Here is a 26,634-nt window from a genome sequence, read left to right as displayed (position 1 = left end):
TTTCTGCGTGGATCCGCATTGGTTTTATTACTTGTGTCCAAAACAGCAACCACACCTTAATGTTTTAATTATGAACTTATTAATTATGTTCACTTGTATTGTTAGCTTTAATATTGCACTAATGTGTATTTCTTACCTAGAGAAGTGAGAATTAGAGGTAATGGTACTACTAGCATCGATACTGACACTGTGTGTGCTTTCACATCTACGGATAGTATTTTGAGATGCATATGGCAGCTTCGGTGCCTCAGAACTGTTTGAAGATGAGTCACTGCCATGGGTTGCATCTGAGTCCTCAAATGTAGGAGCATATAAAAGTCATTACTCTGCTCTTGAGAATTTTCACTTTCCTCCCTACCTGCTGGGTGGGCACTTGCCTCTTGTAGTTACAGATGGGCTTATTACAACTGCATAACAGTACTTGCCACCGATCCTAATTTCAGTGTAATTTGAGAGGCAATACACAATGTGTCGTAGTGTTTTATACAGGGCTGGATAATGATACACTTGCTGTAGCCCGTGGAAAATCCGAATGCCCTGTGCTGAAAATGCTGTGCTAAGCTCTGTGTACTGATCTTCAGGCCAATCTTACTATCTCCCTTCTTCAGTTTAGAAACCAAGCAGATCTTGGGAACCAGCACATTTATAAAGGTGACACTGCAGCGAGGCTTCTCGTCCACCTCCCGTGTGTTCCGTGCCTGATACCCTTTGTGTTGCAAAGCAGATTTTGTAAGGGACAAGGGACGGTGTCATATATGCTGGGCTATTGTGTGATGCTGTGGCACTGGCTAGAGGGGCTGAGACGCTTCTGTCCTGTTGGTGCTGAAAGGCAGCAAATGCGCGAGGCACATGGAATTGTCTCAGCCGAGCAAGGAACACCTTGCTGTGCGCTGCTGTGGTGGAGGAGTCTTCACGTGCACGGTTTCTCTGGGTGCACGTCTCTTCCCAGGGGCTCCTGGCTGCTGAGGGCACCTGTGCCCCTCCCGGCCAGGTTGGAGGAAGCCGAGGGTCACCGAGCGTGGTTGGTACTTAGGAGAGGCAGGCAGAACCCCAGCACAAGCCGGTGAGCATCCCTTCCACCTGCCCGCAGTGGACTGTGCTCTGCTCCCAGCCAAGCCTTGAGACGTTCCAGGGGAGAAGGGTGAGTGCGCTGTGACTCGTGGGGTTTTTGGGTTTGTTTGTTTGTTTGTGGGTTTTTTTTTGGTTTTTTGTTTGTTTTTTTTAATGCGATTACGTACGATTGTACGGCCTTTGGGAGGGGCTGGGTGGAGGCGGGCAGGGGACCGTCCTCCGCCTCAATCGCCGTCCGCCCAGGGGGATGGAGTTTCCAGAGCATCCCCTCCCTCCATCCCGTCGCTGCGCTCCTCTGGGGTGGCGGTTCCCCGCACTTCGCCCCCGCCGGAGCGAGGGCGGGCGGGGCGATCGCCGCGGTCCCACCCGTCTCTGCACGGCGCGGGGCTGCACCGGTGGCGGAGCGGGAGCGGCAAACGAGTACCGGCGGTGCCGGGAGTAGCTCCGCCGCCTCTTTCCACACAACTACCTGCACGGCTGGGAATAAAACCCCTCGCTCCCCGCTGGGAAGGGAGGGCGGTCCAGACCGTGGAGCTTCTTTCCTCCGCCCCGCTTTTTTTCCTTTTTTTTTTTTTTTTTTTTTTTTTTTTTTTTTTTTTTTTTTTTTTTTCCTTTTCCCCGTTTTTTCTTTCCTCCTCTTTTCCTTCTTCAGAAGGAGGACGCCCCGTGCGCGGTTTCCGCGCAGCCCCGGGCTCGCCTGGCTCGAGCGCGCCCGCCCGCGCCGAGGGGCCCCGGGGCGCTGCCGCCAGGACGGAGGGGCGGGATGGCAGCGTCGGCCCGCTGGGTGTTGTGCCTGTGCCTGGGATGGGGCTGCCTGTGCCTGGCTCTGGGGGATGCGCTGCGGCCGCGCCGGGTCGGGCTGCGGCGCCGAGCTGCGCCGGGGGCCGTGCGGGGCGGCCGCACCCGGGCGGCCGCAGGTGATGACGGCCCGGGGCAGCGGCGGCCCGGGCGGCCGCCGGCGGCGGACAGAGTGGCGGAGCACATGCTGCGGCTCTACGAGCAGTACCGCGGGGGCCGGGACCCGCCGACACCACCCGGGCCCTGGCTCCGCCGGGGCAACACGGTGCGCGGCTTCCGCCCGCTGCCGGCAGGTGAGTGCGCACCGCGGCCGAGGGAAGACAGGGCTCGGCTCCCGGCGGAGAGCGCTCGGCCACGGGGCAGCCCCGGATCTCGGCCGTGTTCCCTGAGCCGCGGCGTCAGAGGATTGCTGGGGTAGTGCCCAGAGAGCTCGGTGGAGGGAAAAAATGAGAGAATTAGAGACGTGTCGCTTCCTGCGGGGACTGTCGTGTTTGACGCTATGTCCTGTACTTCAATTATTGCCTTACCGCTTCGGTTCTGCTGCTAGCATCACTGCCATACGATGGCCGAGTACAATGCAAGGGAGGTGGAGTAATTAGCAGATCTTCTGCAGAGTCTCCCATTAGTGGTGTTTTTCACGTGTAACTTCTGTTGGAACTGAGGGCTGATTTGCGCGTGACAGAGCTGTGACATGGTTTGGGGATCCTTCAGGCTGTCTGCAGAATTCTCATACTGACAAGTAGTGATAGTACTGACAGTGAGAGGTAGTGGGAGGTGAATTCAGCTGAAGCATGACTTGAGTGTGGTAAATACTTCATCTTGCCATCTTTGGAAGGGGCACTTACATCTCTCCGTGATTATGGACTGGCGTGCACAGGTAGACGGGTGAAAATGTAAAAACATTTTCCGTAAGGGGGGGAACACATTTAACATGCCAGCATTCCAAAAGAGCCATGTCCTAGCAGAAAGAGAAGAAGTCGCTGTCTTGGTGCTGCATCCCCTCCCTTCCCTCTTCTGGTTTTCGTGCATGTGAGCTCCACAAGGGCTAAATGGAACTGCCAGAACCCAAAGATGACCATCACTAGGATGTCCTTCCCTTATCTATTGCATCCCAAAACCTTGCTGCATGTGGGACAGCTGTCATGCCACACACAGAAGCCCCATTTGGCAGTCTCTTACTTTGCTTTACACCGGTGCACTGAGCCACTGGCTTTTTCTTAGACAGGCATCTATCAGTAAAACTGAGAGTTGTCTGTGAGTTTCAGTGACTTGCCTCAATTCCTTCCTGTCCCAGGAAGGAGAACTGGGTGGCAGGCCTCCTTGCTTCTTCAAAGGCAGCAATGTATTTTATAAGGCAGCTCTGCACAGAGATCAAATGCCACGAGGAATCGAGTGGCTTTAGTGTCTTAGGGTTCAACCCTGCAAATGTTTCTGTCCCCAGGAGAGGCTTTAAAGGAGGAGGTTTGGAGGATTGAGAGCCAGGACTCCCCAGCTGCTGCTCTTACTGAGGAGCTCTCTTGACTTTCTAACATGACTTGTTTGCCGTATGAAGTCTCGTGTCCACGTCTGTCCCTGAATTAAGCCCACCAAAAGAGGGGAGGATATAATATTCACTACAGCCCCCCCCCCGCAAGAGGGGAGGTTCTTAATAATCCCAGCAGAGCAATATTTGCTCTGTTACGTATATCCGATTAAAGCCATTTATTGTTCTAAACCTAGAATGTTGGTTGAAATCCTATCTCTGTGGTCTTTTTGATTATATTTGTACTCTCACTTGATGTTGGGTGGCAGCAGTCCTATAAACACACTGCTTGCTAATCCCTTTCCTCCTCCTCCAGTACGTTCACAGATCCAGTGCCAAAGCACTGGTTTTAAAACTTTTCTGACACTTTAATAAGTATTTATGCAAAAGAGTTAACCAGTTAACTGTTGTCTTTCTCTTGCCATTGGCAGCGGCAGCGGCAGCAGCTTATTTTGTGTGGTGATTGATGGCAGAGAAGTCTGTTTCCAGAAAGCCCATATAGCAGATGTTCCTCAGGGTGGTGGGTGCAATGGAAAGGCTTTTTCTGACTTCCTCCTTGGGCCCAGCTGCCTGACAAGCCCTGCAATGAAAATGGCACATCCAGCAGTATTCCCCTTTCAAGGTACTTTGTCCCTAGATCCTCTTCTTTGACTGTTGCGCTCCTTGGCTCCAAATTTCAGTCTCCCATGGGCTTCCCCTTGTCCCTAATGGGACTGCATCAGTTAATTTAATACATGATGTTGCTGTTACTCCTTCACCTTTTACCATTCCCTCTGCCAGCCCCTTCAGGACTCACGTTTTTGTCTGCTAGGAGCTGAAGTTCCACAACAACCCTCCTGTGTCTCCTCCATCTACAGCGAGAGGTCTTGAAGCAAATCTTTGGTGGTTTCATTTGCAGCTTAACTTTGCAATTTAGTCTGACATTTTCAGGAGAGAAACTCTTCCTTCTCTGAATCACAGCTCTCAAATGTAGTTGTGAAACCTTTCTGTCCTTGCTTTTTCTCTGCAGCGGCTTCTGCTTCTTCTGTACCACACGGGAAAGGCCTTTCCCAAATCTCCCAGGTAACCCAGTAGACAAATTTTTTAGACCCTGGAGTGTTGTGCGATGAGACCAAAAGCTCGTAGGATTTGTTGAAACTCATCCCCGTTTCTAGTCAAAGAACAGTGGTGTCTCATGTGGCAGCTGCAGCCTTGTAACCAACAGCCAACAAAACCCAGCTAAGAGTGATTAATCGGAACAAGCGTCCTCATACCTGTTAAAAGCAAGTTTCTCTTTCTGCGGCTCAGTTCTCTGAGGGGATGGGACCAGAGCCTCAGCCCCATATGGCACCTCTTTTAACCCTCCATCCCATGCTGCCCTGAATTCTCTCATGCACCAGACTTCACAACTAGGCTGGATGGTTGCTTGTTTGGGTTGGGGGTTTTGGCCATTGATTTTGATGAATGCTCATGCGATCATCTATTCAGGCAAATTTGTTTCCTGTTAACCTTGCTAAGTTGTCTGCGGGCATAATTGTTCAGTTTGAACCACTCAGAGAAAGGAACCTTTGATGCCTGTGACAAAACCAAAAAGAAACCCCAGGCCTGAAATCCATGAAGGGTGCAGTAAGGATGCACGCCTTTCACAGAGCGTTTAGTTACGTTTCAGCACCGTTCTCTTTCATGGACTTAATTGCTCCAATTTGTTTCTGTGCATTTGAGTCAAGGGATGTTCAGCCTGTGATTTCTGTGGCAGCTCTTCTCACTGTGTTGGGATATTTCTGGGATGATGCTGGTAGTCCTTGTGTTGCTTTGGACAGGCCTTTTCAGTTCTTTACCTGTGGGTGCCACATGTGTGAGTGCTTTTCCATCCGTTGTGGTTTTAAAAGACACATAGGAAGAAGGTCGGGTGATATGTGAGCCAGAAGGGAATGCTCAGGCAGTTCTGCCAAGGGATCTCTGAAGCTGCGGTCCTGTCCGTGCAGCAGGGACTGTTCTTTCCTCCTGAAAGAGACCTGACCTCCGGCTGGCAGAAATCTGCTTGCCTTTAGCACTGCCTTTGGAGGTGTGCTGGTCGCTGCCCAGGCTCAGGATCTGGACGTCAGATACAGCACGAAAAAATAAAAGAGAGCGGAAAGATAAAAGCCTCAAATGCAGATTAGGTATGCTTCTGAAAGCATTTTTAATGCTAGCATCACTTAAGGAACATGGCTGGCAGATGAGTCTTGACTTTAATTGGAAGGTCCTCTGAATGGTGTTATAGTAAAGCTATACAGGGAGAAATTACTTTAAACTCTTTTTTATTGACTGAAGTTCAAGTAATTTCAGGTATTACACCTGCCCCTAGGCCAATTCTTGTGGTTTTAGAACTATGTTCTCCTCCCTTTCAAAGGCCTTTCTTTCCTTTGTTATGGTGCGAAGTGCCCACGCAAACAGGGGAACGGAGCGGAGCGCGCATGGGGAAAGCAGCGCCTCACTGGCTGCCATCAGCCTGCAGAAACCAGTCTGGGCCAAGTGCTGGTCCCTCTGAGCACCAGCAGTATCAGGGGTTCTTTGCAACAAGAGCTTTAAACATATTCAGTTGGGAGACTTCTTTTTTTTTTTCCCTTCTGTATGTTTCTTTGGTTTGGGTTTTTTTTTGCTGCACCCCTATAAATACAATGCAGACAGCAGCATCCTGGTAGTTTTTAGGAACTTGAAAAACATTAAGCTGTGATTTGGGCCGATGGGCCCAAATCTGCAAGCCTCTGAGGCAAATGGGTAGGATCTGTAGGTTCGGCCTCTCAGGACCAGACCCAGAATTTGAATTTTCTGGCTTCTGTCATTGTGTGTCTGCAGCGGTGCCATGCATGCGAGTGACCTGTGTTCGCAGTTGCCTGCTGGTCCCTGTTTCTAGAACACATTGCTTCAGCATGAAGAGCTCTGGCGTCCAAGGGCAGGCTGTGCACAATTTGCTTTTCGGCCAAAGAGCAATGAATTGTGGCTGTGAGGAAGAGTGAGATTGGCTCTTTTCCTGCCCAGATTTGTGTCCACTGTGGATGTACCCCCTTAGCTTGCTTGGCTTGTGCTAGCTTCGAGCTAGATGTTGTGTTTAGTTCTTGCACCTGCTGTGCTCTTCCTGCTTAAAAAATACAGAAAAGAGATCAAGTGGCCACTGTGCAGCACAGTTACGATGTGCAGTCTGCAGATTGGTGGGTTTCATGTCATGAGACCCTCATGTAAGTTAGGTCCTGAGTATGCAGCACTGCTGTTTCTGCAGAAGTTCTTGATTTGAGCAGCTGATAGCTTTGATCAGTGGTGAACTTGCTGCTGTTTTATATCAAGTTGCTAGCTGCTGTGACCTTACCTGCTTTGCTAAAAGAATTAGTAAAACCAGTTTGGCCCCGGGTCCTATGCTCTTTGAAAATGGAGAACCACATCCTATCTTTTCCTTTTGCACAGTACACAAATTGGTAACTAGGAAGCAGCAGCCAAGTGAAAGGGAAGGTGGGAGAAGAGAGAAAATCTGGTTTCCAAAGCTGTTTCTGATGAGGAACTTGTTCCCGTTTCCAGCTCCAAGTGAACTTTTGTAGCTGGGCCGTGAACCGATAGGAACAATGTTTACACCGGAAACACCGCTACGTTCTTAACTGGGCCTTGTCACAAGGGCACCTCTTTAATATCTCCTTTAAATGATGGCTAATGGTGATTGTATAACTAAATAGTCCTTGTTATTGCATCCTTTTTCACCCGTGGGATAGATTTGGCAGTCCATAAAAATGTCTGGGCATCCTCTATAAAGGTAAACGCACCACATGTTAGCAGACTCGTTCCAGCTTATTGATGCCTGAAATCCCCCTTGTGACAGCAGTCTATTCGTGCCAGCGATGTCCCTCTTCACAGACCTACAGCGCTTCCTTAGAAATACTTTTTTAATGCCAGTCACAGGCTGTGCTTGCAGCTGTGGGTTGGTGCAGGGAGGCGAGCTAGCGTGGTCCGTGCCCCTAAGATCCAGCAGGTACAAGTAAGTAGTGCCACGAGCCAGGTTTGAGCTGTCAGTAAATAGTCTGGCATCCCTGGTACCTTGAAGAGGGAGTGCCAATACGTGTGTAGAGTAAGGCATTTCTGCTTTAGGTCTGAAGAGACTGTACCCTTCTTCTCACCCTGTCCCGGAGACCCCTGTTGTCATTTGCACACGAGACTAGGAAGCGGGGCTGTCCCAGCGCAGGCTTTTCCACAGTGCAGCTGGACTGAGGGTTTTATTCGGGTAAGGGGCGAGTGCACAGGTGACCACAGACTTGCCTGTGGGCCAAGGAGGCTGATAAACCCGTTGCCTGTCCATGTAACTCTACGTACCTTCCAAACGATACTCGACGTGAATACAAACAATGCCATGTCCTACTTGTCGAGTATCTTTCTGCCCAGCTCGTGGCTGCTGCTTCAGTGCTCGATGCTGTAGGGGTGAGCAGTGCTAATGGTGCAGTGGTGCTGTGTCTTACCTACTGCAGTTCAAAAGAGCTCTGTCATGCAGAGCTTGGTCTTAAAAACTCCTCATCAGACCGGCATTAACATCTGGTGGAGAGGAGCAGAGGTTGCTGTTAAAATCTGGCCTCCCGATGTCTGGAAGGCAGCAGCGTGTAGCTCGGTTCCTCATATTTTTTCTTTCCTTTTTTCTTCCTAAAACTTATCCTCTGGAATGATTTCCAGCAGAGTGTGTCCTAGGAGCCAGAAGACAAAGCAATGAAATGAAATTTTCCTGAGCAAAAGGTGGGTTGGTAGATATTTTAAAGCTGCATCTTCCTTGGCATGTCTGTCACTTTTAAGGGTAATTTCTAGCCCACGGAGCACTTATTTCAGTGCAGTGCTGACACCTGGGAGTCAGGTATCGGTGTTGCACAAGGGATGTACTGGACCCAGTACTCCCAAACTTTGATGGAACCTCAGGTCACGCAGTTGGGTTTCTTGAGGCGGAATCTGGTCAATCCACTGATGCCTGTGCTAGCCACTAATAGCTGTTTCCGAGATGATTTTGCAGATGAAAGATCTGAGAACTCAGAGCTGCTGAAGCTTGGAGGTGGTTGTGTAGGAAAACAGCACCATCTACCGTAAGTGCTTCATCTGGGCATAGAGTTCCAGGCCAGAAGTGGCTGCTGGAGTTTAGCTTTTAACCGAAACGAGAGACTCCTCCTGTGTCTGCCCCATGCTGTCTAGAATTTCTTCATAAACAAAAAGTAGCTTCTTTTGTCTTCCAATACAATATGGTAATGTAGGACAGGCAGGCTTTTTTAAGTGGCATTCGTAATAAAAATTAAGATCAAAACTTACCATACAGCGATGATTTAAATAATATGTTCTTGAACAGGTGCTCGTGAGACACCATGAATTCGTGCTCCTAAGACTGATCTACTCAGTGCTCTGCCAAATACGTATTAACCTCATTACCTTAGTGGTTATAAACCAAGCAGAGATCAGGTCCTCGTGTATGCTTAGTACAAGTGTAATCAAGAGCTGGTTTTGGCTTGAGGAATAAAAAGCGGGATGGAATTCCAATTAAATCTAGTTCCCTAGGCATCTGTAGCAGCTAGAATTTGGATGGGTTTGGTACATGAGCTTTCAGTGCTTGGAAACTTACCTACGTGCTCTTGTGTCAGATTGGGCTGAATGTGTAAACAAAGGTGTCTTCCTTAAATGATTTGGCCTTTTCACTGTTTTGGCCCTGTTTTCACTGAGGAAAATGTGTATTTTTTTTTCCACAGTTCTGTGAAGCAGTGCATCTGATGGGCTGGGGAGAAGGGTTCTCTCTTCCTAGTGGGACCAGTTCCTGCTTTTTTAATGTCTTGACTGGAATATTATGACAAAAATGTTCAGAAGAGGAGGAAGCTGCTTGGATTGTTGGGGTAGGGATGGGGCAGCACAGGGAGAGTACAAGCTTTTGCCAGACTTACCTGAATGGCACTGGCTATTGGGATATTTGCAGGCTGGAGGCACAGAATGTCACACAGAACATGAAATTATCAAAGTCTGAGAAAGATCAGTACGCTTGTGTCATCGTTTGACACTGGTTAAAACGCTAAGTATCCAAGAAAAATGTTCACTCACTCCTTTCTGCTATAGCTGAGCAGAGGAGGGGAAAAAAACCAAAGGGCTCATGAGTTAAGGACTGGGAGCAAATACTCTAAGGGCAAAACCAGGCTCAAATTTAAAGGTATAAAGTAAATTTATTATTAACAGAGTCCGAGGAAGATAATGAGGAGTAAAATAAGCCTTGAAAACACCTTTTTCCCCCCCAGCCCCTCCCTCCTTCCCACTGACAGTGCAGGGAGACAGGGCGTAGGAGTGTTTGGTCAGTTTCTCACTCAGGATCTTTTTTTAGTTCGCTTGGGGAGAGGAGTGTCTCTTCTGTTGTGCTGTGGGGTCCTTCCCACAGGAGATGGTTCTCCGTGAACTTCTCTGGTGGGGTTCTAATTTCACAGGTAACAGTCTCGCCCGACCTGCTGTAACCTGAGTCCTTCCCACCGGCAAAACAGTCTTCCCAAAACTGCCATAGCATAGGTCATGTAGTCCATGGGGTGTAGTCTTTCAAGGATAAGCTGCTCTAGTTTGGAAGCAAGGGCCCTCTTGTTTTTTATTTCTGAAAGCAGGGGCCTTGTCTTTCTCTTCAGGTCTCCCCCTGGATTACAGCTTTTTTTAGCATCTGCCCACTCCGGCATGAGCACCTTTTCCCACGGGCTGTGAGAGAATCGCTCCATTTCCCCATGGACTTCATGGGTTACGGGGAGACAGTTTGTTTTATCATAGTCTTCACCATAGCTTGCAGAGAAATCTCGACTCCGACGTTTGGAACACCTCCTCCCCTTCTTTCTTTCCACTGACCTTGGTGCAGCCATGTGATCTTTTTCCACATGTCCTCACTTCCTCCTCTTTCTTCGACTAGGCGGAAAAAAACCTGCTGCTCTTTAAGTGCCATTGCCACCAAATTCCACCAGTTCAAAGACTTCTGCAGGATTTTGCAGTGCTGAGAAGTTGATTTTGTCTAAGTTCTGCATCAGGGAATCGCTTGCCATGTTTCTGCCGCCGGCCACGTGGCCTGGCCTCCATTGTGCGGGCACTGCCGGCCGTCATGGCACCGGCGCCATTCGGCACCTCTCTTCATGCGGGGCGCCGAAAAGGGGAAGCCGCCGCCACTGCCCTTCTGCCCGCGGCGCGGCTGGCTAGAGGTGGCCAGACAGGCAAAATTCGCCGTGGGCCGTGCCGAGATGGTGCTGCCCGTGTGGCTGCTGCGGCCGCGTGGCCACATGGCCGCACCCGGCGCCGGGATGGTCCCGGCTGCAGCGCCTCACCACCCCTGGGAAAAAGTGCGCCTGTGCGGTTTTGATTTTCTTCTTAAATATGTAATGACAGAGGTGTTGCCAACCTCTCTACTCGGGCCAGCAGCGTGTCCGTCTTGAGAGCCATCAATGATTGGCTCTGTCAGATATAGTAGAAGCTTCTAGCAGCTTCTCACGGAAGCCACCTCTGTGGCTTCCCCCCCCACCACCACAAAACCAGGCTGTGTTAAACCAACACAACTTGCTTGGGCAAGGGACTTCTCACATTGTTTGGAGGGTGGGAGAGGTGTGGCGGGTCATCCCGCCACGGACTTAACTAGTCCGTGGCCATCTCTTGTGCTTGTTGTTGCTTGGAATAACCCTTTGGGGAGAGGGTTTTGCCATGCCGTGGTGTCCAAAAAGCATTTAATTCTGCATGCCCTCATTTCCCTAATGCGTCGGGATGTTTCCAGCCCTTTGAGGGGCTGCAGACCATACCTTCCATACAGCCTGGTTTTACAGCTTAACATTTGGATCTATATTTCTCGTGCTCTGAAGGATGGACGTAACCGCAGCCCAACCAGGGAATTTTAAAAGAAAAATTAAACCTTCCTTTCAAGCCTTCCTATTGCAGTTCTGGGGGTTAGAGCCCCCCATGTGTTTCCCAGACCAGCATCCCTGGGTTTGGGCACAGTACCCACGGTTAGGTCCACCTCCTGAATTTCGCAGTTGTGGAAAGCGTGCCGTCCCCCGTGTCGCTCCTAATTGGCACAGGCACATCCCAGGCATAAGAAGGGTTGCCCTTGGATTGTTTATCCCTGCACAGACACAAGGCGGGGTGTGCAACCCCGCTACCCCTCAAATCTGGTTTCTGGATTGGCTTTCCTTGGGCTACTGAGGATGCTCTAGTACCGTCTGCCTGCCTTCAGCTGTATTAGTAAATACCTTCTAACTCTGGCATGAAAATTGATGAAGTGTCCTAGATGGAATGAGTAAATGTACCTAGTGTAACTGATTGTTCTAGAGGGAAACTTCAGGCACAATTAGTATCTGACTTAGCCAAAAGGCTGTCAGAGCAGCCTGCGCGTCCTCTGGATGACGTTTTTAGATGCCGATATTCTTATCTAAGTATTTCTTTTTCTAGGGAGCCCCGAAGGGCAGGAGATGTATGTTTTTAACTTGACATCACTCACAGAGTCTGAAAACGTCTTGTCAGCTTCGGTGTATTATTATATCGGTGATCGGCTGCATGCAGAGTGGAACTGTTCCCAGTCCAGTGGCTGTTCTCATCACAGGCATGGGAAACCGGAAATTCAGATACGTCTTTCAGTTGGGACCTTTCCTTCAGTTGGGAACCTAACTCGGAGCCTGGGACATTTCCTCATCAATGTCTCTTCTGCTTACCAGGACATCCTTTCCTGGCAGTGGAAGGATATCACTCGGCTCCTGCATGAAGCAAAGCAAAACAACGAACTGCTGATCAGTGTTAAAATGGATCTGAGCAGCCATCACCCCTGGGAAAGGGCATCTTCTTCTTATGAACCCTACATCTTAATTTACGCCAACGATTCTGCTATCTCAGAGCCAGAGAGTGTTGTCTCTACTTTGCAAGGACATCGTTATCCTCTGGCGAGGGTGTTTTCCAAGCCAGAAAGCCACATGAGGAGCAGTGTCAGGAATCGCCGGAGAAAGCGCTCTGCAAACATCCTGTTGCCGTTGCAGAATAACGAGCTTCCGGGAGCCAAGTACCAGTACGGTGAGGACGAGAGATGGGAAGACAGAAAACCCTACAAGACCTTCCAGCCACAGTTAGCAGACAGGGCCAGGAGTAAGAAAAAGCAGAGGAAGAATCATCTCCAGAAGACCCAGACTCTCCAGTTCAATGAGCAAACACTGAAGAAGGCGAGGAGGAAGCAGTGGAACGAGCCGAGGTATTGCGCCCGGCGCTATCTCAAGGTGGATTTTGCAGACATCGGCTGGAGCGAGTGGATTATTTCCCCTAAGTCCTTCGACGCCTATTACTGCTCAGGAGAATGCCAATTCCCAATTCCAAAGGTATGGTCTTTATTGATTCTTTTTCACTGTTTGTTACCATGAACTGGGCATTTTTTTTCCCACATCAGTGAAAGGCGGCCGGTGCCGGTATGCGTTTGGATCGAGGACCTACGTGGTACCTTTGCCCCGTGCAGCAGTGGGCGGTGGTTAGAACAGCTAGTATAAAGATCAGCTTGCAAGGGTAATTAAAAAAACTTAACTTGCTGTTAGTTTTTCATCCGGTATCCTAATTGCCATAAAACATTTCCTGAATAGTGCTTATGATGTGTGAACTTGTTATTAGCCTGTTTAACAAATAAAATACAAGCCAGATCTGGAAAATTGTTTCGTAAGCGGCACTTGTGCCCAAAAGGAGCTCAGAGCCCCACCACAGGCAGTGGGCACAACGCGCTCCAGGAAAGCCATGTACCATGGGAGGCAAAGCTGCCCCAAGGGCAGAGAGCTCCGGGCAGTAGCGGGAGCGGTCGGGGCGCCTGTCCAGTGAAGGAGTCGAGTGAGTTACTTGTGTGACGGACCAAGGGGATCCAACAGCAGTGGATCTAGGCCCACTGACTTTCAAAATATCCTCTGGTTTGTATGAGTTGGTTGCACGCGAGTAGCAGGCGAGGCAGATGTGCTCCTAGCTCTGTGACCTAAATAGATGAACTCTGCTCCAAACGTCCAGTGATGTTCTTAGCGACATGTAGCCCCTGGAGGCTGCTGAAACCTGAGAGCAGGACGTGGGATTTGAGGCTGGCCTAAAAGGAGAGGTTATGCACAAGTAACATCTGCAGGAAACATCAGTAAAGGCAGGGCTCTTGGACTCGCTGCAGTGTTTCATTCCGGAGTTTTTATTCCTGCCACAGTGAAGCCAGAGCAGTTGGTTCCAGAATGTATCTGGCATTTCAGCGGCTTAAGGAACCAAGGGAGTTGCCCTTTGAAAGTGATTTGGAGAGGAATTGTACCAAAGGGGATGGCGCCCAGACAAAGCAAGCTGAGGAAGGTGGGGTCCTCTCCTTGAAGGAGGAGATGACTTGCCTACCTCCAGCTGCAAAGGCAGGCTTTAAAGCTGAGGATCACAGGATCTGCCGCTACTAAGACTGTGTTCGCAGAAGGGTACTCTGACCCTCAGGCAAGAACAGACTAGTCTGTGCCTGTGGGTATATAATGTTCCCTTGCTGAGGGCAAGCTCCTAGAGTTAACAACCTGTTGGGTAATTAAGAACAGATGTGCCCCCCACCCTCCAGATTTTCAGGCCTTACCCGTGCCCTGGTTCTAGTTAGCTGGTTTGACTCCTGTCAAACCCACGTGTGCTGGGAGTGTGACATGGCGCAGAGCTTGCGGGCTGGGCAGACGCCCTCGGGAATGAGAGCTCCTAACTGCCACTGTGTGCCATTGTGACATTCCGCAGGGCAGCCAGGCTCCTGAGGGCCGTGCAGCTTGGCAGGTGTAGCCTGACTGCAGCTGGGCTCACTCACAGGCTGGGCGGTTTGGAGGCAGCTCGGCATTTTTATCTCCTGCTGGGCCCTCTCGGCCTCCCCTGCTTCAGCCCTTCTCTGAGCAAACTTCCGCCCACTTTCCACGACCGCGGGCTGGACGGAGCACAGGCAGCCTGCAGGCAGCGGCCTGACTCACCCCCCTCGTGCAGGGCATTATGCAAGGGGATTCGAGTTTCCTGAGGACCACAGGACTTGGGTTTTTGCTCTGCTCATGGTTAAATTCTCACTGGCTGAAGCAGAGTTCTGCCAAAGCTGGTTATCCTCCAGGGCGCACCTGAAGGACCAGCGCAGCGTGCTCAGCACGGGCTGGGGTCAGGGAGGAGGATGTTCTCTGTTGTATGCTACCCACGTCAAACAAGGATACTTCTTTTAGGACAGCACGTGTCCAGGCTGTTCCCACTGAAAGCTGAGACCAGGCTTGAAATCCATTCGGTGCTGCTCAGTTTGAACTCAGTTTGGTGCAATTTAGCATTTTGGGGCTATGGATTCCATGTCTGAAGGAGAAGATTTATGATGAGATGTGACATGGCATATTTGGAGACCTGATTTTAGTTTCAGTACTACTGGCTACAGGAAATAGGATCTCAGTAGGTGTGTTCTACCTTTGACCTGTGATCAGCAGGCTCAGGACAGCTGTTGAGCTCCCAATTATTTTTGGGGAGAATGCTGCCCGGCAGCTGAGTAAGGAAACATGGCTGTGCTACCACAGCTTTCACTTCTTTCTGGAGGCAGAAATGATACAGAAATCTGAATTTTACAATAATCTAAGATGTGTTTTTAAATCCCTGGCTGCTACTGCTGAGGAGTATAGGTACTCCTGAATTCAAAACAAATCAACAGAAATGTCTTTCTTGAGATCAGCTTAGATGGAGACTTACAACTTTGTGGACTAATGTGCTGTGCAAACGATAAGAAAAGCTGGAATTTCACAGTTATTCCTGTGCTTTTTGCAGGTCCATATCTAACCCTTAAGCCAGACTTTTTTCCCAGAAACAAAACATGCCTCATCGCAGCAAAACTGCAAATCCACCACTTGGCCAAAATGACCTTGTTCTGTATATTCCTCAGTGACATGTGATGGGGTACGCACTGAACTGTGTTGATTCCCAGATTCTGTGTGTAAGAACAACTCTAAAAAGCAAACCAAAAATCCTTGGCTAAAAGCTGTACCTTGTGCATTTTTCATGCCCACCTGTCTTCTGTACAGATACTTGGATCTGGAAGTGTTTCAGGGTTCAGAGGTAAAACTCTGTATTTTTCATTTCTCTGTGTTGGTGTTTTATTTTTATGAGCACCATAATGGTTTCTGGTTTTGTGGCCAAGCAGTTATCTCACCAGGCAGATCTGCTTTCTGTTCAGAGCACACCCAAGCGTGTCCCTTTTTATAAATTAAGGGAACTTTGTCCTTTGGAGTTTCTTCTCTGGAGGAAAGTGTCATTGTAGTATGAGGTACAGCTGTCTTGGAGGCTCAGTTCCTCAGCAGTGCAACTGGCTACAGATGTACACTACAGATGAGAAGCAATCGACACGGAAGGAGGAACAAAACAGCAGAGCCTTGCACAAGCACTGGGAAGAGCAGTCGGCATCGTGGCCTGAGGCGCTCCCGTTCTCTCCTTCGCACGCGTTTTATCTGCTTTGGGTTTTTTCCTGATGCGCTCATATTCCGCTGCTCAAGCTTCCCAGCCCACGAGTTATGTTTCTTTGGCTCCCCTAGCAACACAGCCTGTCAACACGTGAACTGCCTCCCTCCCAGCCAGGTGAGCTGTAAGACTGAATTGCAGCCCGTGTGTAACTTAAATCAGTCAGGAGAGACCACCTTGACCTGTAGGTTCCCCTTGGGCAGGCAGATCCCACAGGGAGCCCAAGGTTCTATCCCCAGCAGGGAGCTGATTGCAGTGGATGGACTCTGGCATCTGGGGGCCAAACGAGCCAGCCCAGATTCATATTCCCTGCTGCTGGCTCGGGGTAGCTACAATGGCAAATGGAGAGAGTGGAGGGCAAACAGATGTTCCAGCTGAGGGGTCTCCGCAGGGCCCTTCAACAGAGCAATTTTATTGCAGAGTGCATGAGTCCATTGCAGTGCAGGTGCAGTAACATGGTCTGCCATATCTTTATCTTGCAGGCCATGAAGCCATCCAACCATGCCACCATCCAGAGCATTGTGAGAGCTGTCGGAGTCATCCCTGGCATTCCTGAGCCTTGCTGTGTTCCTGACAAAATGTCTTCTCTTAGTATCTTATTCTTTGACGAAAACAAAAACGTGGTTCTGAAGGTGTACCCCAACATGACAGTGGAGTCCTGTGCATGCAGATAACACCTTGTGAGGCCTTTTGGCAGTGCCAAAAACTTGCTGTTTGGGGAAGGGGGGTGGACGGGGGTCTCATCATACCTACTTTATGTTTGCACTGCCAATGCATTTCTTTTGGACGAAAAAGAAAATGTAAAGAAATCCAGACAATGAGAATGAAAATGGAATGGATTCCAAATAGCAATTCCAAGGCTTGTGAATGTGAACTTCATTCGTCTGTACACAAGCCTTGGGAATGGCATCTGACCGTACCTGCTGAAATCGAGAGGTGAAAGAAGAATCTGCAGATTTTTGAGACTGCCCGAAGGACAGTGATCTATTTTTGTACAAGATTCTGGAAGCAGCACAAGCTGTTAATTCTTATCTCTGTTCTTATGGTGACTAATGGCGGGGGGAGGTTAGAAATGTAAGAGTCTTCATTTTAAAGCTAAGTTTCTTGCCTTAGGTTTTAGAGTAGTACAGCAAGGCGGCAAAACAAATCTGACATCCTAAAAGCGTAGATAACCCTACTTGAACATGCATCTCCTTGGTACAACGTTACCCACCTTGTGAGCGAGTTCCTTTTCATCGACATGTTCTTTGTAAGTCCGGTTTTTGGAGCTCGGCACCCCTGGGCAGAAGAGCTCAAAACAGGACTGCTGAGTACATAACTCTGATTTCTTAAAGGCTCAGTCCTTTCTTTCATGGAAAACTTTTCCTGTTATGGAAGATCAGCAGGCCCGGGGTGTGAAAATACCACACTCAGTGAGTGAGTCTGAGTGACTTATTCACAACATTTTCTAGAACACGCTTGCAAATGATCTGTGGGTTGTCTGCCTGCAAGGATGTTGTAGCCAGGTTGTGGAGTAGCCTCTTCTCCCAGGTAACAAGCGACAGGACCAGAGGTCATAGCCTCAAGCTGTACCAGGGAAGGTTCAGGCTGGACATTAGGAAGAATTTCTTCATGGAAAGGATGGTCAGGCAGTGGAAGGGACCAGGGAGGTGGTGGAGTCACCCTCCGTGGAGCTGTTGAGAAAAGGACTGGACAGGGCACTCAGTGCTCTGATTTAGTTGGCAAGGTGGTGATCGGTTCTTCCATACTCTGGGGGCCCTGAACTCATCAGCAGCAGAGTGTCACTCCTGGGGCAGGGCTGGTCCCAAAGACTGGCACCCTTGACTGAGGAGAGGCTTGTGAGTTTGCAGGAGACTGATGGGTTGTTTAGTGGCTCCCTTTTCCTTGTAAAACCAGCGTTTTTAAATGATTTCTGGTGAAAGATTTATCTGTGTACAGACTGTCAATTAAGAAAAATGAAAATCACCTCCAAAAAAGAAAAGTTATTTTGTATATGGAAAGAAACTTTTACAGATGCTTCTAATTTATTTTATATCTGTGGCCCTCCTAATGTATCTTTCTTTATCTCAGCAGTCTTTATACCATGCAGTTTTCTCTGTCAGTGCAAAGATGAAGCACCAGGACTGTGGTGGAGCTCCAAAGGACAGGTGCGACCGCAGTGTGAAGGGCATGTTTCACTACTGCTGGATAAGCTTGTCTGATCTGTATGGTTTTCCTTCAGTAATATGGGCATTCTGCTAGGAACTCTGGAGAAATATAAAATAAAATCACTTTTTTAAATGAAAATCCATGTTTTCTTGTGTGGCATTCAGATGTTTCCAAGAACATTAAAGTTTTCCCCGTGTTCATCACTCTGGAACCAGTCCAGGGCTCGTTCCTGAGGCCACTTTGCAAAGGTTGTTGGAAAGGATGAAAGTGCGTGCGTGGTCCTGGGGCCCGGGTGCTGTGGATTCGGTTCGAGGTGGGCAGGTACAGCAGGAGGAAGGTACCGCGGTTACAGGACGGGTCCAAGGCCCGAGGGGGTCAGTGGACAGGGACACATCCTCTGGGAATAGCGTTATGTGCCACAGCAGGAACCCTCCTGCTTAAAGGTGTCTCCAGGGGAGCAGCAGCTGCGGGAGTGGAGGGGCCGCAATGGGGACTGGGGCTGGGGGGTAGAGGCAGCTGCTGCGGTGGGTCTGTGAGTCTCATCGCGGTACAGCCGTGCCTGCAGCCCCCCGGGCCGATCTCCCCGCAGCCCCCCGGGCCGATCTCCCCGCAGCCCCCCGGGCCCATCTCCCCGCAGCCCCCCGGGCCCATCTCCCCGCCGCGGGGTCCCGGGGGAGGGAGGAGCCCCTGCCCAGCCGCCGCCCTGCGTCACGCGGCGGTGACACCGGTGAGCATGCGCAGTGTTGTGCAAAGGGCAGCGCATGCGCAGTGACGCACTGACGCATCCTGTGGGCTGTAAGGGCGGGGCGGAGCCGGGCAGCGCTGCGCATGCGCACTGGCGTTACGCGCGCGGTGCGGTGCTCTGCCGGCGCCGTTCCGGCCGTGCGGGGCCGCCGCGGTGCCCGGGAGCGGCTTGGAAGCGCCAGGTTCGGTTCCCGGCTGCGGCAGCGGCAGGCGAGGGTTGTGGTGACAATGGAGGAGGGCGGCTGTTGCTGTGGCTGCAGCGAGGTGGAAAGTGAGCGGAGAACGGCGACGCGGCGTGTGCCGGGAAAAGACCCGACGGGGGGCGGCCCCGGAGCAGAGCCGGGCGGGAGCGGGCGGCGGGGGCTGCGCGGGGTGAAGGCGGTCCCGGCGCGGGCACGGAGCCGGGGAGGAGCTGCGGGGCTGGGGCCGAGGCTTGCGGGCGGCACGGCGGGACCTCCCTGCAGAGCCTTTCCTGGGAAACAAAAGCGGGAGTTTGTCCCAGCTCGGCCCCGTGGCAAAGGGGCAGCGCAACCGAGGGGAGCAGCGCCTGAGCAGTGCGGCAGTTTAGGGGCGCAGGGAAGAGGCGGCTGGTGCTGGAGCGAGAACTTGCAGGTTTCTTACACTTAAATGAACGTGGAAAGCAGGGAGAGAGGTGGTATAAAAGCACTGGGTGCTCGGGCAGGTGAGACAGGACTCAGGGGAGGGAGTCGCTTTCCTGAGCTCCTGAAGTTCCACTTGCCTCTCTCAGGAGAACTCGTGAGAAGTTTCCCATTTGGAGTTGGGCTCCAAAAGGAAGGAACCTGAAATTGCTGTTTCTGATAAATCTGTAAGTATGGGAGGCCGTTTGAAGCTTGCTGCTGTAAGCAGCCAATAACTCCCACAGATACTCTAACTATTAAAAATTAAAACTTTTGTTTTCTCTGCACACAAACGACTTGGCTGTCCTGTGCAGGGCTCACTGATGCTGTGAATTGCAATCCAGAGCATCTTCAGGCTCCTGGTGCTCAGAGCTATGGCGTTTGGTGTGCAGAAAATATCCCAGGCTGCCTGACTTGGATTTGGATATGCATTTCTGCAGATCCTCAGAGTGGGAGAAGGCCAAGAGGGTGGTGGGAAGGGTTTTCTCCCAGGCCTGGGCATCCTCAAGACACCTCAAGGCTGGTTTTTAAATGTTGGTTTTCTTTTGTTTCCCAGCTCAGGGAAAAGCTGGAGAAAAGGTGGAGAGAGTGGCAAGCGGGAATCCCATGTTTAGATCTGCCTTTGGATTCCAGTTCCCCTGTTGAGCTTGGAAGAGATGCTGAGGGTGAAATTCCAGGGAAGCTGGGCTTGCAGAGCGACTGGAGTGCGAAGCAGTGGCGGCTGTTTGCTGTGGGCCGGTTTCCCCCCTTCACTTCGGTTCCCTGCTGCTCCTGGTAATCACTCACCACCTTTGCTTTTGCACGTGCTTTGCTGAAGGGTTTCTGAATGTGGCAGTGAGCTTTTCTGTTCATGTTTATATGGAGGACCTGTTTCAGGAAATGTCTCCTTATCTGGATGGATTCAGAAGTCCCTGTTACAGGTTAATTGCAGTGAAGAAAAGGAAAAGAAGCCAATAGCCTGGACTGGGATGCCCCAGGCCCCTGCCAAGCACAGGGGTGGTTGCTGGGTGTTTATTCTCCAGTCCTGCGTGCTCAGGCCTTGTTCTGAACTGCTCAGCCATAAATGCCGCTGCAGGAAGAACAGGAAATCCCACGGCTCCTGTGAAGCGTTTGTCTGCACTGACTTTGTGCTGCAGCCTGAGCTCTGTCCTAAATGTTAGGTTTGAATTAATGCAGATGGTCCAAGATTGTGTGTTCAGACTTGCTGGTTTAGGCATGGCCAGGTCTGGATTTGCATTTGTGGGCACTGAGTGTTCCTTGTGTCAGCTTTAGGTCTGGATTGGTGGGAATTGTCGGAGAAAAGAGAAGGGAATTGAAATGCACAGCTCTGTTCTTGGAGAAAGGATCAGGATGGGAGAAAAGAGGGTGTGGAACTGCCAGGAGCTCGTGGAGTGAGGGAAAGGATCCAAGGATTGGAAGCAAAAGCTGTGGAACAAAGCCTGAAAAGGGGGCAGGGCAGGGGGGACACCATGGGGAAAGAGGGAAAGAATCCCTGCTCCAGGGATCCAGCAGGGGCCAGGAGAGGATCATTTTCCAAACTGTGGCTCTTGGTGGAATCCTAATAATGAAGGTCAAAAGAAATCATTCCTGTGTTATTAGGTTTGGAACGAAACCAGGTGGGTGAGAGCTGCGCCCGCGCTGCTGCTGGCACAGGAGGCAGAGCTGGGCCGGGGCAGCTCCTCCGTTGCGCGGGTGCAAAACTCGCGTGTTTCTCTTCCCAGGCTGTTCCAGGCTGCTGCAACTCTTTGGCTCAAGCCCCTGAGAGGCGCTGGACTATTGCTGAGGGATGGCTCTGAGAGTTGCCCACTTGTGGAGGGCCAGGGTGCTGGGCGGGGTCCAGGGAAGGTTTTGGGTGTGGAGTGGCCTGTGGGCATGAGACGGGAGGGGGGGTGGGGGTGTGAACTCTCGCTGCCGGGAGGCTGCAAATGGGGCTTTGAAGGGGGTAGGAGGCAAATGCTGCAAGGAGAGATGGTTCCTCTTCTCCTGCTAATGGCCCTCCCTGGCACAACTTGCACAAGTTGTAAAACTTTCTCTTCTATGTTTCTTTAAGTGATCATTTCATACTTTCTTGTTGCTGTATTGCGGTAGGTAGCAAGGACCAAAGGGCTGCATGGCTGCTTTCCGTCACAGCCCCACGGTTCTGAAATAAACCCTGCGTACGCACGTAGGGGTGCACGTGTTTGCAAACAGGGTTTGTGCAGTCTTTCCCTGCAGTCCACCCTGATGGGATCTGGGAAGTGGTCTGGGAAGGCCCCTGGAAAACTTGGGCCTTCCTGGGGGTGGAATACCCACCTGTAAAATAACAAGCTTCTGCTTCTATTTTCTTGTTCCTCCAGGTCCCCTGGAGTGCATGCTGTGACCCCCCCAAGCTTGCAGAAGCTGTTTGGATGAGGGGAGGGGACTTGGAAAATCCATTTTCCAAGGTCACACTTCAGTTGCAAGGTTTGTCTAAAAATTGTGTTCTTGTCCCTCTCATGTGTGCGTCCTGTTTTTCATGGATGTTTTGAGTTCTCGGGCATTATGTTCAAAGACCAACAAGTATTTTTCTAGCACTTGGTTTGATTTCTTGTGACTTCTTGATTTGATTCTCTGAAGCCAAGTTACTTTTTCTTTTCAAGCTCTGTACTTAACTCCGTAGAAACTGCGTTGACCCTCCCACTGCAAGCAGTGCTAGAGCACAGTAGTTCATTGGATTAGTTGTTTGTCTGAGGAAAAGAGTGTGCAGAGGAAAATGTCCACTGAATTAGTTAGAACCTCAGATTTCGATAAATCTTTTTTCTAGAGTTAATAACTTAATAAAAGTAAAATGAGTAATTGAATCACTTTGGTATAAATTTCAGGAGCAGTTCAGGATGTGCAACTGCACCTGATTCTGTCGGGGAGATGTTGGCAATGAGTTTGTTGCTTCCAATCAGATCTCTTCTTGAGAGACATCGTGTGCTTATGGCCAGGCTTTCACTGTGAAAGGGCCTGCGAGTTTCTGATCTGCTGAGCTCTGCTGTGAGACTTTGTGCCTCAAACCACGGTGAGCAGCACTGGACTGCTGGTGATTACTGAGTCCAAACAGTGGCGTGCTTGTGGGGGGTGCTTTGCTGTGTCCAGGCTGGCATTGGTGGAGGGAGGAGGAAAGGATTTGGGTGTGGAATGTTCAGTCTTCATTGGACAGTGAGGGTGAACTCTGACTGCCTGGAGGCTGCAGATGGGGCTTTGAAGGGATAAGAGGCATGCGGTGCTGCAAGGAGAGATGGTGCCTCTTGTGTTGCGAATGGCCCTCCCTGACACCCCTCGCTCAGTTGTAAAACTTTCTTTTCTTTGACGCGTTTCCAGCGGCATTTTTGTGCTTTCGCATCGCCGCGTTGCCGTGGATAGAACCCAAAGCAGCTGCAGAGCTGCTTTCGATTGCAGCCGAGTTGTGAAAGGAAAAACGATCCACGTACACGTGTGTGCAGAAGCACTGCGTTGTCCAGTGCCTTTGGCTCTAAGGCACCCTAAAGGAATCTCTTAGCAAGGACCCCGAATAACTTTGGCCTTTCTGGGGGTGTGACAAGCGCCTGTAAAATAACAAGCCTCTGTTTCTATGTTCCCTTTCCTGCAGGTACCCTGGAGTGAGTGCTGTGACCCCTGCCTGTGAGGTTGGAGCGGGGCTTGGGATGAGGCGAAGCGCCTCGCAGAAGCCATTTTCCCCAAAGCACCCTTTTGTTGGAAGGTTTGTGCTATGTTTGGTGCTGTTGTCCATCTCGCCTGTGTTTTCTGTTCCCGTGGCTGTTGGAGCCCTTTTAGGTCTCTATGTTCAAAGGCACAGCAGTAGTTTCCAGCTTTTGGTATTGGTTCTTGAGAGTTTTAAACTTTCTTTGGCTTTTTGGAGCACGTTTGGTTTTTGTGCTTTGCAGAAGCTGTATCGACCCTCCCACAGCAAGCGGTGCGAGTGCGCAGTGGTTAATTGGATTAGTTGTTGTCCAAGAAATTGTGAATTAAATCTGTTTGTTTCTGTTGGCAGATGGTGAGAATTTGTTTCTGCTGTGTCTGTGTGGCTCCGGCCACACTTGTGGAGATGAAAAAGAAGCCCTTGGGTCGCTCTGGACTCGTGACAGGAAACGCGTGTTTGGAGAAGCCCCCTGTGGATAAACTGGTGCCGTTCTCTCGTAGCTCTGCGGCAGCGCTGAGTTTGGCATTGAGCGGTTGAAGGGTTTGCGAGAGCAGAGTGAGGAATGGACAAGTGAGGAGTGTCTGCTTGTGTTTAAGGGAGGCTGAACCCAGCAGTGCGCCCAAAGCCCGTGCCCATAATGAGCAGTAGTAATTGTATCTTGTTTTCCTCTCCAGGTCACTGCCCAGTGTGGGACGAGAACTGAAACAAAACTTGTTGGGGCCTCGGCAGAGAGAGAGAAGCAGTAAATGGTGATGGGAGAGTGTATGGGAGTGCTGTGGGTGAGTCTCGTTTGGTGCTGGCCCTTTGTTCCCTGGGGGGCACTCCCGGGGCGCGCTGGAGCCACGCCACATCGGTGCCCAGCTGGGCGCAGACACTCGCCCCTTGCCAGCCCTGGTGGGTGAGAGCTGCGCCCGCGCTGCTGCTGGCACAGGAGGCATCACCCCTGGTGTAGTCCGAGACTCCCGCTCTGGCAAAAGAGAGGTAAGAGAAGGAAGGATGAGAACCTAATTAATGTGGCAGGCGAAGGGATCAAGAACTGATAAGCAACCAAACAGTAAGGAGTGCATAACTTGGGACGAAGGAACATTGAAGCAATGAATTTCTCTGGATTTTGACTGCATGAGTCTGTGAAAAAGCCAGTAAACATCATGTGGGATGGAAGGATTTTCTCTGCACAACGTGGGCAACGTGTGAATGAAATGATTTCTGTTGCGCATCTTGGCCAGAATAAAGTAGTGCCTTGACTCTCTAACAATAAAAAACTGCTGTTGGAGAGTTTTTGTTTTTCCCGTGGGTCAGTGACGCAAACTGCATTGTATCTTAGAGGCAGCTTTTTTGCACTCTTTACTGTTCAAAAGTTCAAATCCAATTTTCCAGAGGTATAAATCAGCACAAGTCCCAGTAGCCAATGGTGACATAAAGCAGATAGCAGGGAGGAGAGGAGGGAGAAATGTTCCCCGACAGCTGTGAAGTTGAAGCAGACAGCAGAGTTCCGTGATAGGGATGTCCTGGTGTTCTTTTAAGAAATCCATACTGACCTTTATTGAATAAATTCTGCTCAATCCCTCTCCCTGTTCTGTCTCTGTCTCCCTCGCCGCCCGCATCTTTCTCTTTCCTTCTTTCTTGCTCTCCTTTTTCCTTTGTGCTGCAGTGTGACTGTATTTCTTTGTCCCTCTCACTGTCCTTTTGCCTGTCCCTGTCTGCATCGGCTGCTCGGTCCCTCTCCCTCATGGTGCCCTTCTCTTGAGAGCCCCCTGTCCTGCTGCCCATCCCTCTCTTTCCCCATCCCTCTGCTGCACCTTCCCCGTGTTTCCAGCCAAGAAACACCCCCTTTTTGGGGGATGTATGCATGGAAATGGCTTTATTAAAGTGCTGTTCTGCTTTTTTATGAAAGTTTGTCCCGTTTTGTGCCTTCTTTGGGGGTGAGGAAAAAAGGCTGGGGGCGGGGGTGGAGACTCGGGGGCTCTGAATGTCACTTGGGGCACCCCAATGTCCCTGGGAGAGCCACGATGCAGTGGAGGAGCAGGTGAGTGGGGAATGAGGGGGGCCATTGCTGGGTGCCCTCCCCCAGAGGGGCCCAAAACTGCCAGAAAATCCACCGGGAGGGATGTGTGTATGACAGTGTGGAATCCCCAAACCTGTCAAGTTCTTTGTTTTTACATCTATAGACAAATGCTACTGATTTAGATGTAGATTCATTTTGAAATAAGCCAGCCCTCTCTCTCTCTACTCTGTTGCATATAGGAATATAAGAAACTGGGACTAGAGATGAGCAAGTTTTGAGCATAACGAGGCGGCGTTTTTCTGTAGGAAGGGAAGAAGCGAGTGCCTGGCGCCAGGAGCCGAGAGGCTCGGGCTGCAGGAGCTGCAGAGCGCCCTGAGCCGGCTTTTGCCTCTGCTCTGTCCGTGCCCCGCAGCGCGGCCCGGCCCCGGGCTGAGCTGGGCGGCGCTGCTGCCGCCTGGTGGCGAGAGCGCGGTACTGCCGGCCCCGGCACGGCGCCCCGGCGCTGCTGCCGCCCGGGGCCGGGGGAGCCGAGAGGGCGGCGGCCTCGGTGGCTGCCGAGCGTGGCAAGGAGCGAGCGGGGCCGCGTCTGGCAGCGGAGGGGAGGGGCGAAGGACGGTTCGGAGCGCCAAGGGACACGGGCGTGCATGAGCGGGGCCAGAGCGCTGCAAAGGAGCAGGCGCCGTGCGGGGCGGTGACCGCGACGAATGACAGCGCGGGGGGCGGCCCGGCGGGGCCGGTTTTGCCGGGCAGCAGAGGCGCGGTCGCAGCTCGAGCCGGGGCGGGGAGCACCGGGGGAGCACGGTCGGAATAGAGCCGCCCGCGTGCCGCTCTCAAGGGGGCGGCTCGGAAAGGAAGGCGCAGTTTGGCGCTTTCGGGACGGCGTAAGTGGCGTTTTTATTCGAACCTGCCAGGACCTTGCAGAGGGTGGATGACACTTCCGCCACACTCAAGATGGCGGACGCAATAGACCCCTAAGAGAGGTGTCCCTGCCGATGCCTGCCGCCGGTCGCGGGACCGTCGCCCGCCTCCGGCGCCGGTGACCCCACCACCCGTGTCCTCGCACCGGGGACCACCGCGGAAAATCGCGCGGAAAGCGCGGGGCCGGCGTCGGAGTCCGGGCTGGATTCAGGCAGCTGAATAGACAGAAGCCCTTGTGAGGGGCGGGGGCCTTGTGCGTACCACACTAAAGATGGCGGCTCGACCGGAAGTGGCTTCTGCCAGCACCCAAGATGGCGGCAAAGCCGGAAATTAGGTCATCGCCACACTAAAGATGGCGGTCGTTTACGCTATTTTCTGACCTTCTCAAGATGGTGGCAGGGAAGGCCCCCTCTAGCTGCGTCTATTCGGCTGCCTGAACGCGACGCCGACACCAACGCCAGCCCAGCGCTTGCACGCAATTTTCTGAGGCGTTTCCCGCTATGCGGACACCGACTGTGGGGTCAGCGGCGCCTGGGGTAGGCGGGAGCATTCAGGCAGCCGAATAGACGGAGCGGGGGGGGTCCTCCACCGCCGCCATCTTGAGAAGGTCGCATCGCCACATTGGTGTGGTACCGGTAATTTCCGCCCTTCTTCGCCCGACGCGGCAATGGCGGGGAGTCCGGGGAGCAGCGCTGCCGGGCCGGGG

The 26,634-nt window shown here is 51.4% G+C and overlaps 1 protein-coding gene and 1 long non-coding RNA gene across 7 annotated transcripts; both read left to right on the top strand.

Moving 5' to 3' along the window:
- The first annotated feature begins 1,713 nt into the window (after positions 1-1,713).
- Positions 1,714-18,115, top strand: BMP3 (bone morphogenetic protein 3). Its single transcript, XM_069012312.1, has 3 exons — positions 1,714-2,162; positions 11,801-12,711; positions 16,312-18,115. Exons 1-3 carry the CDS (start codon positions 1,835-1,837, stop codon positions 16,501-16,503), a joined length of 1,431 nt encoding a protein of 476 aa, XP_068868413.1. The 5' UTR covers positions 1,714-1,834; the 3' UTR covers positions 16,504-18,115.
- A 703-nt stretch (positions 18,116-18,818) lies between these two features.
- Positions 18,819-24,898, top strand: LOC138109233 (uncharacterized). Of its 6 annotated transcripts, XR_011150364.1 has the most exons (8): positions 18,819-18,992; positions 19,470-19,547; positions 19,916-20,133; positions 21,696-21,801; positions 22,200-22,384; positions 22,955-23,065; positions 23,357-23,575; positions 23,680-24,898. It is a non-coding gene; the product is annotated as an uncharacterized lncRNA (long non-coding RNA). The 6 variants fall into 6 exon arrangements; XR_011150360.1 differs by having other exon boundaries at positions 18,819-18,903; positions 23,357-24,898; XR_011150359.1 differs by having other exon boundaries at positions 23,357-24,898.
- Positions 24,899-26,634: the final 1,736 nt, after the last annotated feature.

The sequence above is a fragment of the Aphelocoma coerulescens genome, chromosome 4 (genome assembly GCF_041296385.1).
Source record: "Aphelocoma coerulescens isolate FSJ_1873_10779 chromosome 4, UR_Acoe_1.0, whole genome shotgun sequence".
Lineage (NCBI taxonomy): Eukaryota > Metazoa > Chordata > Aves > Passeriformes > Corvidae > Aphelocoma > Aphelocoma coerulescens.
The sequence above is the reverse complement of the archived record's forward strand: the minus strand, read 5'-3'. Positions and strand labels throughout refer to the sequence as shown.

Excerpts from the sequence above, each read along its gene's own strand:
- BMP3 (XM_069012312.1), top strand. The coding sequence starts at position 1,835 with ATGGCAGCGTCGGCCCGCTGGGTGTTGTGCCTGTGCCTGGGATGGGGC. Across the intron at positions 2,163-11,800 it reads CTTCCGCCCGCTGCCGGCAG|GGAGCCCCGAAGGGCAGGAG; the intron begins GTGAGTGCGCAC and ends TTCTTTTTCTAG. Across the intron at positions 12,712-16,311 it reads GCCAATTCCCAATTCCAAAG|GCCATGAAGCCATCCAACCA; the intron begins GTATGGTCTTTA and ends TTTATCTTGCAG.